This window comes from Eptatretus burgeri, unplaced genomic scaffold, assembly GCF_056783735.1.
Source record: "Eptatretus burgeri isolate ZD-2024b unplaced genomic scaffold, Ebu_testis_v1 Ebu_testis_scaffold_3155, whole genome shotgun sequence".
In the NCBI taxonomy this organism is placed as follows: Eukaryota; Metazoa; Chordata; class Myxini; order Myxiniformes; family Myxinidae; genus Eptatretus; species Eptatretus burgeri.
In genome coordinates this window covers 621,113-637,799 of record NW_028225103.1, presented here as the reverse complement: position 1 = coordinate 637,799, position 16,687 = coordinate 621,113, and the positions used below count along the sequence as shown (strand labels likewise).

The 16,687-nt window shown below is 46.5% G+C and overlaps 1 protein-coding gene across 1 annotated transcript; it reads right to left on the bottom strand.

Annotated features, from left to right (window-relative positions):
- Positions 1 to 225: 225 nt before the first annotated feature.
- Positions 226 to 16,436, bottom strand: LOC147006742 (uncharacterized). Its single transcript, XM_085868107.1, has 2 exons — positions 16,047 to 16,436; positions 226 to 2,508 (listed from the first exon to the last, which is right to left on the bottom strand). The coding sequence occupies exons 1-2, from the start codon at positions 16,114 to 16,116 to the stop codon at positions 1,154 to 1,156; spliced, it is 1,425 nt and encodes a 474-aa protein (XP_085724233.1). The 5' UTR covers positions 16,117 to 16,436; the 3' UTR covers positions 226 to 1,153.
- Positions 16,437 to 16,687: the final 251 nt, after the last annotated feature.

The following is a 16,687-nucleotide window of genomic DNA, read 5'->3' as shown; positions in this document are numbered from 1 at the left end:
GGCCTGTGTGGTTTATTTATTTATTATTATTATTATTTTTTATTTTTTACGGGCACGTACTAGTATAAATAAACACAGCCCCCTGTATTCACAAGGTTCCTTGAGTTTTTTCCCTCGATGTGAGAGCATTTTCTCCTTCGCAACTACAGTATGTTGCTGTAACTCATCTCCAAGGATGCACCTGTGTGCGAGTCGTGTAACTCGGTAAAATAGATAATGGGAAACTTATCAAAGATGAAGGCTGAAACGATTGGGAAAAATAAACAATTTAATAGTTCACACCTGAACACCTGATCATAAGGATGTGCAAATCATAAACCCTGACAGGTGATGTGAAGAACTTCCGACAAGACGAAGAACAAACACAGATATGGGATTAAAGATATCCGAAAGTTCAAGAAACAAAATAAAATTCCAGTTCAAGTTGAAAATCTATACTTATCATGTGATGTGTGTGTGTGTGTGTGTGTGTGTGTGTGTGTGTGTGTGTGTGTGTGTTTGTGTGTGTGTGTGTGTGTGTGTGTGTGTGTGTGTGTGTGTGTGTGTGTGTGTGTGTGTGTGTGTGTGTGTGTGTGTGTGTGTGTGTGTGTGTGTGTGTGTGTCCATCTCCATTTTGGTAAAGGGTCATATTTGTTCGAGCAAGTTGTGTTTTCTTGTTTTCTTCCGATGGATATTTTCAGGATCGTTACTGAACCCCAGGCAGTCTCCAACTTTAGTTAGTTTGAAGTAATATTCATTCCTGGAGATATTTTTAAAGATCTCAGTGAGGTTCTTCTTCATTACTCCAGTTTCTCCAGCTGTCACTGACACAATATCGACACTCTTCAACTTCCAGGTTATTTTGACTTCATTTTCCAGATTCCGGTATTTTGTTATTTCCCTGATAACACAAATTCACACCGAAGTCACTGGGTCCTCGCACCTCTGTTGTATCTTCGTGTGTATTTTTTGATGATGAAATAAATGCCATGTTACAAACAGAACACTTGTGGGGTTTATCCCCGGAATGTATTCGTTCATGTTTATGTAAAGTTGATGATTGATTAAACGCCTTGTTACAAACTGAACACTTGTGAGGTTTATCCCTGGAATGTATTCGTTCATGTTTATGTAAAGTTGATGATTGATTAAACGCCTTGTTGCAAACAGAACACTAGTAGGGTTTACACCCCGTATGTATTCGTTCATGGATATGTAAATTTGATGAAGAAAAAAATGGTTTGTTGCAAACAGAACACTTGTGGGATTTATCCCCAGAATGTGTTTTTTGATGATAATTTAAAGCTGATGAAGAAAAGAAGGCCTTCGAGCACACAGAACACTTGTGGGGTTTATCCCCGGAATGTATTCGTTCATGGTGATGTAAATTTGATGACTGATTAAACGCCTTGTTACACACAGAACACTTGTGGGGTTTATCCCCGGAATGTATTCGTTCATGTTTATGTAAAGTTGATGATTGATTAAACGCCTTGTTGCAAACAGAACACTTGTAGGGTTTACACCCCGTATGTATTCGTTCATGGATATGTAAATTTGATGAAGAAAAAAATGTTTTGCTGCAAACAGAACACTTGTGGGATTTATCCCCAGAATGTGTTTTTTGATGATAATTTAAAGCTGATGAAGAAAAGAAGGCCTTCGAGCACACAGAACACTTGTGGGGTTTATCCCCGGAATGTATTCGTTCATGGTTATGTAAACTTGATGAATGATTAAACGCCTTGTTACACACAGAACACTTGTAGGGTTTACACCCCGTATGTATTCGTTCATGTTTATGTAAACTTGATGATTGATTAAACGCCTTGTTACACACAGAACACTTGTAGGGTTTACACCCCGTATGTATTCGTTCATGTTTATGTAAACTTGATGATTGATTAAACGCCTTGTTACACACAGAACACTTGTAGGGTTTACACCCCGAATGTATTCGTTCATGGTTATGTAAACTTGATAAAGAAAAAAATGTTTTGTTGCAAACAGAACACTTGTAGGGTTTACACCCCGAATGTATTCGTTCATGGTTATGTAAACTTGATGAAGGAAAAAATGTTTTGTTGCAAACAGAACACTTGTGGGGTTTATCCGCCGAATGTACTCGTTCATGTGTATGTAAAGTTGATGAATCACTAAACGCCTTGTTCCACAGAGAACACTGGTAGGGCTTTGCCCCGATATGTATATTTTGATGACGATGTAAATTTGATGAAATACTAAAAGCCTTGTTACACACGGGACATTTGAAGCGTTTCTCCCCAGTATGCAATATTGTATGTTGATGTAAATTTGATGAAGTAGTAAACGCCTCGTCACACACTGAACACTTGTGGAGTTTCTCGTTTCCTTGGATGAGCTTGATCACCTTGAAACATCTTTTGTGGTTGTTGAAAGAGACGGTGCTCGATTTACCATTGTCCTGACGAGAAGGCATTTTCTGATTGAATTGATCTTCTTCATCAAACTGGGCAGAGTTGGTAAAAGAAACGATTTTCATTTCTTTATCTGCAAAGACAATGAAACACAAAACTAACTGGAAAGCAACTGAAAATACATCATCAGAACCCCTCCCCACCCCACACCCGTAGACCCCCTTAGACCCCGTTTTTTAATGTCGTGTACAAACTTTAGTAAATCCTGGGAGATTAAGGTTTTGGTGAAGTTTCATTGAAAGTGTGTGTAGTTTGGGAGCAGAAAGCAAATAGGAGGCTTCGTCGATATCGATTTTTTTGATACCGATATACCAGTGGGGTCAGACTGGTATATAACGGTATATCATTATTGTTGAAATTAAAAAAAATTAAGCAACTAATATTTTTTACGCAAGTTCCAAAAATATGCAATGGTCCAATCGTCCATTATGTATTCATATGTGACGTACACATCATTGACACACGGTAACTTTTCAAAGTATTCCGACACGGAGCTTTCTTTTTACTTCCAAGTTCAACTTGTTTTAAAAATGATTTTCTTTGAAGGTGAGATCAGAATTCGTAACCGACATCAGACGAAATCCATCGCCATCGCCGTTCCGGTATGACTACCGCGGAACCCTGCACCGGTATGGATTTCATTCCGGTATCGCTTTCATACTGGTATCGCTTTTTCCCCGTTAAAGCTTTCAAACCGTTATCGCTTTCAAACCATTATTGCTTTCATACCGTTATCGCTGTCAAACCATTATCGCTTTCATACTGTTGTCGCTTTCATACCGCTATCGCTTTCACACTGTTATCGCCTCCAGATCGGTAGAGATCACTGACTCAGCAAAGGATTTCCAAAGCACATCCGATTCATAAAAAATAACAACCAATTGGCAATTGCTTTCAACCCAGCCACGATGGCAAATAAAAACGCAATTGCTTGTACAGGTGCTCGGATGCTGAGGTTTAAAAGTTAAATCCCACTGTACTTACTTCCTGTTACATCTAGAACTCATAAGTTTTGTTTGTCCGAGACGCCAAATGCATCAATCAACTTTTTGAATCATGTACGCTATTTAAACATGTGTAAATACCTGTCTTCGATTTGTTGGTGATATACAGGGGTTTTATCGATTTTTTTCGGTATTCCGTGATTGACGATTTCTGTGATAGTGATGTGCATGCAAATTTCTCCAAAGTTAGCATATTTTGTTTAAGGATGATAAAAATACCAAAAAATATGTTGCCAATTAAATTTGATAATTATCTTGAAAAAGTAAAACTTTTTAGCATATCGCACAATGCATTGTTATATTTCTTTAATGAGAAATTTATTCATATAAAATATGATGATGACCTCGATGGACTCGAACATGTAACTATTTCATTTATACATGTGTATATATATATATATATATATATATATATATATATATATATATATATATATATATATATATATATATGTATATATGTATATATATTGTTACGGTTGAGGAAATTCGCAAACCACCATTCAGGTCCCGTAGGTGAGATATCTCTGGAAGTACATGTGTAGTTAGCCCCAAACCCGTTGTTTAGAGGGAATAAATGTGATTCATTCGGGCTGCGACCCTTTGAGATAGCCGTTTTTCTGTTATATCTTTATTTTGAACCAACCACGTCACAACCGCCATCACACAACAACCACCAGCCGCAACGCTGCTTCACAACAACAACGCCAACAGCCACGACCTTTACCTTCACAACTCGCTCCCGCAAACATCGCATCACCGCCATTCCAAGCATCGCCATGGCCATAAACCACCACAATAAACCCTCCACCACCTTCACCTCTCCTTCTGCGGCCATTCCCGCACCACTTGTGAACGCCGAGCGTCAGGCTGTCCTGGCCACGTGCGGGACGCGCGCCGAGCCGCGGGTGCAAAGTGCGACCTTTCCGAGGAGAATTCGGATCAGGAATGATACACGCCCACTTCTGATCCGTCCAATCAGCAAGCGCGGGGCGGTTTGGCCCCGCCTTCAGGCGCGTCGGAGTAGAATCGATATATGCAAATTTGAGGATCAGGGGAGACTCACGCCCCTTTTTCTCCGTCCAATGGGCGAGCGTGGCTCCACCTCCGAGCTCGTTCTGATCCAGAAATTTGCATATGGGTTCTCCTGCTGGACTATAAAGCGCCGAGCGCGGGGCGAGTCAAGTCAGTTTTGGAGAGCAGAGTGTGGCAGAGGCAGTCAGAGTTGGAGAAGAGTCAAGTCAGTTGGAGAAGAGTCAAGGCGAGTTGGAGAAGAGTCAAGGCGAGTTGGAGAAGAGTCAAGGCGAGTTGGAGAAGAGTCAAGGCGAGTTTGAGAAGAGTCAAGTCGAGTCTACGTAGTGTCAAGTAGTGTTAGTCAAGTAGTTTAGCTACGTAGTCAAGTAGTTTAGCCACGTAGTGTTAAAAGGAACGTGCTACGAGTATAAGGGACGACGTGGGAGCACGAGTTAGTTAGGGGAGGTAGTTAGAAGGATGGCAGAGTTCAGCGGTGTGTGTGTTGAAGAGTTGTGGGTTGTGAGGTGAGTAGTAAGTACATGTGCTTGGTGAGTGCGTGAGGCCAGCGGGTCTGTGTGTATGGAGCGAATGGGGAATGCATGGTGCGATGAGTGATTGGGGGGAGGAGTGACTCCCGCCCAAGGGACCCCGGGGTCAGTGTGAAGTGAGTTCGCTGGGTTAGACAAATTGAAAAATGGAGGTCGTTTTGCTGTTGGTGTGAATGTAGGCTCGAAACCCGTTTGGAGGGGTGCAGGAGCCCTGTTGACGGGCTGGCAGTGTGGCTGCGAAAGGTGAGTATCGCTGAGTGGGTACCCGGGCACCAGGCTAGTCGGCCGTAGTAGGCCATTGGCCCATGGGGGGCCGGGAGAGCGTAGTGGGCACGGGTGCGCCCGCTTAGTGCGGGGGCCCGGGGCACCGTTCGCCGCGTGGGCAGTGTTGTGGGCACGGGTGACCCTCGGAAAGGGGCCCGGGAAGCCAGCCTGCCACGTGTGCGTTTCAGGGGAGGTGACATGGGGGGCACTCCCCGGTGTTTAGGGAGCTGGGAGGCTCGGAGGCAGTGTAGTGCCAGGGGTGCCATCGTAGGGGAATCGGCAGAGGGTCGTGCCTGCCAAGGGGAGTCACGCATCCCAGCCATGAGACTGTGTGAGGGCACGGAAAGAAAATTGGGGGGCGAGGCCCGAAATTTGTGAGGACACCAACACAGGCGACGGGAATCTGGGTTTATAGAACCAATAGTTTAAGCGGGAGGCGCTTGTTGAAAGCCCCGGGGTAGTTTAACAGTAAAATGGTTCGGGTAGATAGGAAGTGTACCCCTCCGCACCATCTAACCCTTCACTCTCGTTGTGGGCCGCTGGACCCATTTTGTGTTATAGATCGCTGAAGTCTGGGGAGGCCATCTTGAGGCTTCGTTGGGCCTCGACACAGGATGCTTGCTCTCCCTCATTCCCCTCCGGGAAGGGAACGTAGGGGTTGGGAGTAGGCTCGTAGATGATACGTTAGCGGAACAAGGACGATAAAGGGGGTTAGGAGACGAATTATAGAGGGGAAGTAAAAAAAAACAATCCAAAAATTAATTAATTGGGGCAAAATTGGTTTTGGACAAATTAAGGGAGTGGGTATGGACAGTGACAGGCAAAGGCGATAGGTTGGGAGGGAGACCGTAGGGTAGGTCCGAGCCCGCCTTCTGAGTGGCCAGCACCACCGCACTCCCTCCACCAACCTGCACTGCATGGCAAAGGCTGGCCAGCTTCATCTGCTGGCTGTGTTGCTGTAAGGCCTGTGCCAGCCCACTTCATCTGCCGGCTGTTTTGCTGCGAGGCCTGTACCGGCCGGATCGTCTGCAGCTGTTTTCTGCAATGCCTGTGCCGGCCAGTTCGTCTGCCGGCTGTGTTTGCCTGCAGCGGCCTTGTTCTGCAGGCTGTGTTGCCTGCTCGCCTTTGCCATGCCATGCCCAGGGCCCATGTTCACCAGCCCCCGTTCAATTTTGCTTTGCCCCCCCCCCTGTTCATTTCCATGTGCGCCAGGATCAAAGCAACAGTTTGCAAGCTGCAAGAACTGCCCTGTTGGCAGCTACAACACGGGCCTGCAGTGGTGGCCCGTGCACCGTGTTTGCGTCCATCCATTCATCCGTTGTGTTCATTGCGTGTGCCACTTGAGCTGGCTCGGAGACTGCGTTTGTGCAGCCCATGCACCTTTGTGGTTCACTGCGTTCAGTTCAAAAGGGAAGGCCTTGGACTGCGTGTGAGCAGCCGGCCACATTCCCTGTCACCTGCATTGTTTGAGCCAGAGACTGCATGCGAGCAGCCTGGCTCCCTGCTAACTGCTTTCTTTTTGCAGAGTCCATTGATCCTGGGCCATGATTAGTGTAAAATTTGTAAGTTAAGGTTAAGATGTACTGTACATATGAGTGCGCCCCCGGGCATGTCTGTCTTAGCGCCGGCAATTTTATTTAAGTCGTCCGTGTGAGTGGGTTTGTTTAGGTAGTTACTCAGCCCTCAGGTTATTTATTTTGGGGACACGAATACCATGAATGTCGCACTCAGGGATCCGTAGGTAAAACGTACTAGGGGAGAACTACACATGATGGCACACGAAAATTTGACGACTCGGGACGAGTCTGTAAAAAGGGGAGGGGGTAGTGTTACAGTTGAGGAAATTCGCAAACCACCATTCAGGTCCCGGAGGTGAGATATCTCGAAGTACATGTGTAGTTAGCCCCAAAACCGTTGTTTGGCGGGAATAAATGTGATTCATTCGGGCTGCGACCCTTTGAGATAGCCGTTTTTCTGTTCTATCTTTATTTTGAACCAACCATGTCGCAACCACCATCACACAACAACCACCAACCGCAACGCCGCTTCACAACAACAACAACAACGCCAACAGCCACGACCGTTACCTTCACAACTCGCTCCCGCAAACATCGCATCACCGCCATTCCAAGCGTCACCATGGCCATAAACCACCACAATAAACCCTCCACCACCTTCACCTCTCCTTCTGCGGCCATTCCCGCACCACTTGTGATCGCCGAGCGTCAGGCTGTCCTGGCCTCGTGCGGGACGCGCGCCGAGCCGCGGGTGCAAAGTGCGGCCTTTCCGAGGAGAATTAGGATCAGGAATGATACACGCCCACTTCTGATCCGTCCAATCAGCAAGCGCGGGACGGTTTGGCCCCGCCTCCAGGCGCGTCGGAGTAGAATCGATATATGCAAATTCGAGGATCAGGGGAGACTCACGCCCCTTTTTCTCCGTCCAATGGGCGAGCGTGGCTCCACCCCCGAGCTCGTTCTGATCCAGAAATTTGCATATGGGATCTCCTGCCGGACTATAAAGCGCCGAGCGCGGGGCGAGTCAAGTCAGTTTTGGAGAGCAGAGTGTGGCAGAGGCAGTCAGAGTTGGAGAAGAGTCAAGTCAGTTGGAGAAGAGTCAAGGCGAGTTGGAGAAGAGTCAAGGCGAATTGGAGAAGAGTCAAGGCGAGTTGGAGACGTCAAGGCGAGTTGGAGAAGAGTCAAGGCGAGTTTGAGAAGAGTCAAGTCGGGTCTGGAGGAGAGTCAGTCTGTCGGGGTCCGGAGTCTGTCGGGGAGCTGCAGAGAGAGGAAGCCTGGAGCCTGGAGCCTGGAGCGCGGTCGAGGTGATTTGCTGCAGTCGGCTGAGGAGAATTGCGGAGGGGACCGGATAGCTCGGGTCCGAGGCAAGGAAGACGGCGGTCGGCGACGAGCTCGCAGTGGAGTCGCTCGTCGCGGGACCCAAGCAAGCCAGCTATCCTCTTTCCCCAGAGCATCAACAATTCCCCCCTTTCCCCCCCCCACGCTGAGATAGTGCGAAAAGGGGGGCCCAGTTCCCACCCCACTCCAAGCAGTGCCAACGAAACCCGCGAAGGAGCGCGGAGTCGGGGCACCGCCGCGCCGCCACATTTGCGGCTCATCACAAGACACGGGCAGGATCCACCCGCTCTCGCGGCCCACAGTCTGTCCCCCTTGTCTTTGAGGGTGGCCCTTTTCTTTTGCTTTTGAGTAAATGTGTTGTCGGCGCCGTCTGTGAAGTAAAACTGTGTAAGTGTTGCCGTGTGCACGCGTAGTCGGTAGTAGATCTGCATTGTTGTGTTTCTTTTGAAGCATTTGATATAGGTGCATAATTGTTGTAATTGTATATGTGTGATCCCCTTGTGCCGCGGAATAAATGTGCCTCATGTTGAACTGTTTTCCCGTTTCGCTTCGTCTTTTCTTGAATTGAATCTCCATCTTGCTTCACGTAAAGGGTTGGTAGTGGGCTTAATACGCCCGATAATTAATCGGAACCGTCGAGGCCGACGATAACACCGCTCGGTTATCCCGATAGTACGGAACGGGTCGCTTAAGTGGCCCGTGTCCGGAGTCAACCTGCGGCGAGGTGCGATCGCCCGGTCTACCCTCCGCGTGGGTACCGATTGGCACTATCGTGGTGAGGCCGAAAGGCCCACCCGTGACTAGCTCCCGGCGTTAGTCCGAGAGGGTCACGACAGAATTGTCCGTCCGGTGGGCGACGTGCCGCGATTCGAGTTACGTGGCCGTTCGCACGCCGGCGGGCGCGAATTCGCAACAATATATATATATATATATATATATATATATATATATATATATATATATATATATATATATATATATATATATATATATATATATATATATATCTCTTCTTCTTTCGGCTAGCTCCCGTGAGGGGTCGCCACAGCAGATCAACCGTCTCCATTTCGCTAACCCGGGCCTTGACCGATCTGGTATGGAAATTCGTTTTGTTGTCCGCATAATGATTTGGCATTGGTTTTTACGCCGGATGCCCTTCCTGACGCAACCCTGGTCGCCTCTTATGGCACACAGGGATATAGTACACCTATTCTAACCGGGGCATACGCCGGGCCCAGTACAACTGGTACTCATTTCGCCGATCTCGGAAGGATGGCAGGCTGAGTCAACCCCCTGGTGTTTTCGACTTGGTTATATATATATATATATTTATATATATATATATATATATATATATATATATATATATATATATATATATATATATATATTTGGATACATATACATATATATGGATACATATACATCTTTACATACATAGATGTGCATATATTAATTCAGTGTCGCAAACGGGGCTTGAACTCAGGACCTTTTGCGTCCCAAGCCACTGCCCTAACCACAGCGCCAACACCAGGCTCATATACATATATATATATATATATATATATATATATATATATATATATATATATATATATATATATATCTTTTTTGTATATATATAATTATATATGTACATTTTACATTTTAAACGACCTTATATCTCTTGACTGTATTGGAAGGTTATCAGTCTGATAAGTAAAAACAACCCCTCTTCCCTCAAACAGATTGGCCTTCCAAATAATCTTTAATCTTTATCCAGTGGAAAATAATCATCTATTATTCCATGTAACTTGTTGAGGGATTCTTGTTGAAAAAAAATAAATTATATATTGGTGCCTGAAAATCTGGTTAGAAGTCGGAGTCTGGCTTCAATGAAATGCTTGTCTAAGTGATATCCAGATGCCTTTTTAAACTTTGATCAACTTCAGATTGTAAAATCGTTTGTCAGCCGTTTTAATTCAGGCGGACCTCCTGACCTCTGGATAAGCACGACCAAGGGGCCATGTGTGATGTATTCCAACATCCAAAGGGCTGTAGTCTTGGCACCATTCTGTCTTGAGGATGACCAGACATTCTCATCATCTTCCCCCCCCCACCCCCTCCTTTTCCCCCTGCATATTATATAAAAACTCAAAAAGTCCATGTGCTGCAGAATCAGAGGAAGACTGTGTTGCTTTTTGAATATCCTCTGAATTCTCCATATCGATACGTTTGTGTTTGTCTGTATATCATAAAAGACTCAAATGTGCAGGAGGAATTGAGAATTATTCGACAGTGACCAGAAACTCTTGAAAAATCAAAAAAAATTAATGGTTGCGAAGGTTAGCGGCTCGACCCACAACAATATCTCCTCACTGAATTTTTCCTTGAATTCCCGTTTCGAGCAATAATACACACTCCAAGTATTTCCTCATTTGAGGTGAGATATTGACGATTAAATTAATCAAACATCTACGATAAAAAAACAAATCACGATGTTTACTTGGTTCTTTTAAACGACGTGATGTACGTACAATTGGAGGTGTATATTTAGTGAAGTTAGCTAAGATGGTAACCTTTTTTTCTGCAACCTCGTTTTTCACCCTTAAGAGTTATATCGTGAGATGAGCAGTAAAATTACCATCAAATCGACGTGTGGGTTGTGTTTATACTATTTTTGGTTTTTGAATGATTCCTGCATTTGAGGTCACGTGACTCCTTCGCTGATCTTTGTGAACATGGTAACGTCTTGATTAAGTTATTTTCACATTTGATACCATATTTGACGATTGGAGGTAACCTCACCAAATATTGTTACGAATCTGGTCCCGTCGCTCGGCAATTTCAAAGTCCCGTCGCTCGGCAACGGTGGTGTCCATAGCAACGGTTCTCATTTGCACACAACGAGGTCATGGTATGAACCTTCCAACCAAGTTTCATCGAAATTGCCATTGTATTAACGGAGCACTGGACCGAACAGAGGGACAGACAGACAGACAAGCCGGAAGGCGGACATGGGTCGTCGGCCGTTGCTCGGCAACGGAGGGGTTCATAGCAACGGTTCTTTCTCACATATAACTCGGACATACCATGAACCTACCATACCAGTTTCATGTATATCTGACTCATAGTCTGTGAGACAAGCCGGTAGGCGGACATGGGTAGTCGCGATGGGCCCCTTCGATGGGGAATGACCTGAGGATTAAGCACAAGAAAATTCATGATTCGAGCTTCAAGGGTTAATGCTGCAGATTGTTTTTTCGTTAAAAATACCCCCACATTTAGAGGTTTTTCGGCCGTTGCTAGGCAACGGAGGGGTCCAAAGCATCGGTTCTTTCTCACACATAACTTGGACATACCATGAACCTACCATACTAGTTTCATGTATATCTGACTCATAGTCTCTGAGATATAACGAACTTCGTTTTTTTTATTGTTTTCGATCAGGGTTCATTCAAAGTCTATCTTCTCCGACAGTTTTCATAGGATCCGGCTGGAAATTTTTGACAACATGGCTGAATGTACTGCCCACAGTCGCTCGTGGCCCGATTTTTGATTTTGGAAAAAATAAATTTTTTATGATTTTTAAAAAATTTCAAACTCCCGTTGCTCGGCAACGGATGGGTCCATAGCAACGGTTCTCATTTGCACACAACTTGGTCATGGTATGAACCCACCAACCCAGTTTCATCGAAATCGAAAAATTTCAAAGTCCCGTTGCTCGGCAATGGAGGGGTCCATAGCAACGGTTCTCATTTGCACACAACTTGGTCATGGTATGAACCTGCCAACCAAGTTTCATCGAAATCGCCATTGTATTAACGGAGCACTGGACCGAACAGAGAGACAAACATATCGACGGAAAAAGTGATAATAAGGGGAGAACAAATTTCCAAATTTTTTTTTTCGACGAGATCAACTCCCCAACATTTCGCCCTTATATTATATTGTTCCGAATTTGGAAGCCTTGTGCACACAGAGAGACAGCCGTCCTCGGAGCTTAGTTATTTCGATAAGTATGTGTTTCTCGTTAGAATCCATCCCCTCGTCTGATGGGTGAATAAATGTTTATGCGCTGTGAAGTGATTTTAATAGTCAGGTTTTCTTTTGTTCCAACACTAATGATGACAACAACACCAACGATGACAACAACACCAACGATGACAACAACACCAACGATAACAACAACACCAACGAAAACCCTCTGCTCCCGCCATTCTCCACGCTGAGTAGGGGAAAGGTCAAGCCCCCACTCACCGATTCGCTTGGCAAGCCGCCAAGTTGGGGAAAGGTCATGCCCCACCCTTCGATTCGCTTGGCAAACCGCCAAGTAGGGGAAAGGTCAGGCCCCACCCTTCGATTCGTTTGGGCCCTCCAAGAAAAGGAATGCGACAGCCCCCACCCACGGCATACAAGCCACCCCGGAAGCGAGCCGTGCCCGGGAGGGATAAAAAGGGAAGAGAGAGACAGAAATTGGTTCTTCTTGTTCCTTGGTTCCTGGGTGGTGGTTGGTGGTTGGAGTTGGTGGCTGGTTGGCTGAGTCAACTCTGGCGGGTTTGGAAGGATCGGCGCCTCGTCTTCACCAGCGCGTGTTCTGGGGTGCGAGAGGATCCGCCGGAGCTCGGGAGGCTGATCGCGGCTTGCCGGTGCCTGGATTCAGCTCGCCCTCGCAGGTGCCCGGTTTGAACAGCTCGAAGACCACACGAGGTGGACAGGTCCGAAGCAGAATCTGGTCTTCAGCTCGCTCTCCATCCAAGCTGGAGGCCTCAATAAAGACCTCTTTTGGTCCGATTCTTTTGGGAGTGTGCGTGTGTGTGTTTGTGGCACCAGTCCAGTAAGTAGAAATTGTATAAGTGCCTTGCTGTACATACGTGATACGTGCTTCTTATATTTGGATAAATCTGCCCTTACGTGCTCCCCTCATTTCCCTATTGTTTAATAAATATCCCCATTTGTGAAATGAATCAGCTCGTTCGTGTCCTTTCCTCCATTGGCTTAGCGTGCTGCGTGTTGGAAAATTAGCAAGGGGGACACTTTAAAGGGGACATTTGGACCGACGGATCCCGATGACCATCCGCTCGAGTCGCACACGGTTCGAGTACGCCCGCGGCTCGTTCCGTACGGGTGCCGTCAAGGGTGTGGAGACTCGGTAAATCGCCACGTGGATATCTAAGTATTTTGAAAATTGGCAAATAACCCTGTACCAGGTGGTAGAAATATTGACGCTTCACGGTCCGATAAGGGACCCGTACTTCTCGGAGTTTTCCGAAAAAGTACGATCTAAATTCCGAGCGTTGGGTGGAGCCGACTCCACTGCTCCCCATGGTGGTCGCGCTCGCCGCCGACGCCCGGTCCGCAACAATATATATATATATATATATATATATATATATATATATATATATATATATATATATATATATATATATATATATATATATATATATATATATATATGGAATATGTCACCTCTGTGCTCAGTTTTTTTTTCTTTTCCCACAATGGTCATTATATCGACCAACATTGCTTGGGGACACCGCAGCCCCCTGAACAGGACACCAACTTTCGCACATGTTCTGCATACTGCTTCTTGGTGGTGTCATGTACAGCCACGGAGGGATTTCTGCACGGAGTTAGTGTCCTCCTCCAGCCGCTCGTGACAGTTGGTGCAACCAAGTGGACTTCCTACACCTATACCAACACAAATCAATGGCACACGTGGCAGGGTCGACCCAACAGTAATGGGACAGGCTTCAGGAGGGGTCATGAGGGCCAGAAGGTCTGCAAGTTTGTTATGATCCGTGAGTCCGTCGAGGACTCCGCCAACATCCCGAGATCGTCCTTCTCGCCAAATCAAACACCACCAGGAGTCAGGCTGCAGGGCCGCGTCATGCTCCAAATGCAGGTCTGATAGTGCGACAATGGATAATCATGTGAGAGCAGTCTTCAGTCCCCATCCACCCTTGGGCACCACTGCGTGGACCGTCTGACATCTCTGCTGGGATGTCCGTGTCACGCCGCTCGGGGCCGTGTCCGTCAGTATGAACCACGTGCGTCCCAGTCACCACATCCAGCACCGTACTAGACGTTGGGAGACCGGTCACAGCTGCAGCCAAGTAGCGACCTCCTTGGACGTCACAAAAACGGCAGGTTCGGTCAATTAGGTCAGTCCACTCTCTGGGTGGGTGGGGATTGGACTGCATTGGAGTGCTCTTGGTGGCGTCACCGAGACCGTCCATCTCGGGTTTGGACCCTGATGATGGAACACGGGCAGCTCATCAGACTTCACTAAACTGGTGACGTTCAGGGACACACACGGGATGTTGGAGACATGACACACAGCCGCGGGTGATGGGAATGGTCTTCATGCTCATCCTCCAGGTTGGAACGGTCGAGAGACGGTTTCGCAAATGGGGTTTAAACAGCCGTTCGTCTTCTCCTCCTTCACAACCAGCAATCGGTTCAACACTAAATGCTTGATCACACATGTCCTTCTCAAGAAGACCTCAATATTATCTCTGCCCTCGTAGTTCACACAGCCTCGGCACACAAGCTCGGAGAAGGTCCAGAGCATAGACCAAGATGCACGTGGAAGGTCACATGAGGAGCATGACCAGTGATTTGCAGCCTTTCATGTCAAAAACTCAGGTTCGCAGGCCGCAAATGTCCCTCTGAAGAACGATCAAATGGTCTGTGAAAAGGCACGTTGGGACCCTCAACTACCACAGTGGAAGTGTTGTTGTGGTGGAATGAGGTGTGGGGCAGACTCGTCGTAATGCAAAGCACAATGAGTCAACAAGCCGTCTGACAAATTGGCTTTGATGAACTCAACGGTTCTTCGGACATAAACGGTTTATTTGCGGGATCGGCAGTGACGTCACACTGCGTCACCTTATCGCGTCACTTCCTGATTCCTCTGGTAGAACCATGTGGGGTGAAATTGTGTGAACAACACATTTGTGTGTCCACAGAGAGGATTGGGATTTGGTGATTAATGGTGATTAACATACCTCCACCAGGATGAACAGTTTACATTTTCCCAATATCCCAACGTATCCCCGTTGTATCCCAGTATCCAAGTATCCGTTTACAGTATCCCAACGATAGGCCGGATCTGCTGACCTGAACCAAAATTTAATTGGCTTGTTATTGTCCTCTGACCATTCATCCACCAACTTTTGTGAAAGTCCATCCACAACTTTTTTTTGAGGGTTCTTAAGGGTGTAAGGATGAAAAATGACGATTTTAGAAACTTGACCTCAAGATGACCTTTGACCTCAAAATCAATTGGGTTCTCAGATGAGACTACCTCTACAACTTGGAAAGTTCCATCATGATCGGTTTAGAATTGTGACCTGTCAGTGATTAACAATGAAACAGACAGAATGATCAATATATTTAAAATCACTCACAGAGCGACACCTGGCAAAACTCGGTGGAGAACATACCTGTCCACCAGGTGGAACAGGTTACATTTTGTCTGCCACTGATGGGACGGATCTGTATCCGGACTTGGACCAGAATTGAATCGTCTTGTTGTTGTCACCGAACCAACTCATCCACCGATCTTCAACATAACTCATCCATAATTTATTGAAATATCATGATGTACATCGTTTTTGGTCCTCGTCTCTCCATGGTGAAGAATTAATTATTTACGTTATTAAAAACATTCCCGGATCCGGCTTTGTCCTTGTCACACACCGAACCTGTTCACCAAACTCCGCCCAAATCCATCCACAACTTCTTAACATATCCTGTTCACAGATAAACAAACATGGATGAAAACATAACGTCCGTCCAACCTGGGGGGTGGAGGTAACAACGATGTGTGAGGAGGTGGGAGGAGCACGGATTTCACCGACAAGGTGATGACGTCATACCGCAGGTGATATCCCATCCCCAGCTCACCAACCCCCCACCCCCGGATCCCTCTCCACTAACCGGGCCGACTTTGCTGATCCTGACAGTCGAGGAATTGTGCTGCGGTCAGTAACGTGTCCATGATGTACATCGCTGGTTATTCAAATGGAGGATCCCGGATCTCAGGGGTTCCCCGTGTCCCCCTCCACTCCATCACAGCTCCCTCCAAGGACCGATTTCCTTTGATCTGCGATGGACTCGCGACCTGAGGCCCGACCTCCCCAAACGAACTGGGTACTCGCTCATTACTCCCTCCTCGAGTGCGGAACGGGGCTTAAACCCCGTTATTAGGTCTCAGGGAAACGAACCACCGAACATTCCGTTGTCTCGTCCCCATTCCCCTTCTTTGAGGGTTCGTTGCGATCAGGGGCCACACAGAGGAAGGTGAAGCACAAAACTTTCCCGCATTGTCTGCAAAATGGTGGAAGAGGAGAGTGTAACGAGTTCCAAAACAGCGGGTGAGTGACAAAATCCGGACTGGATATTTGGATTCGGAGCGACGTTTATCAGGTTTCTCTTTTCCCAGGCGAACATTAAAACAATTAATTAATTCAACTGAACGGGAAAACTCGTCTGGGCTGAATTTTTCTACCACAACGGGAAAAGTGGGTAAAAGTACCCATTCCATAGATCCACCATCACCCCACACACCCCTCCCCCAA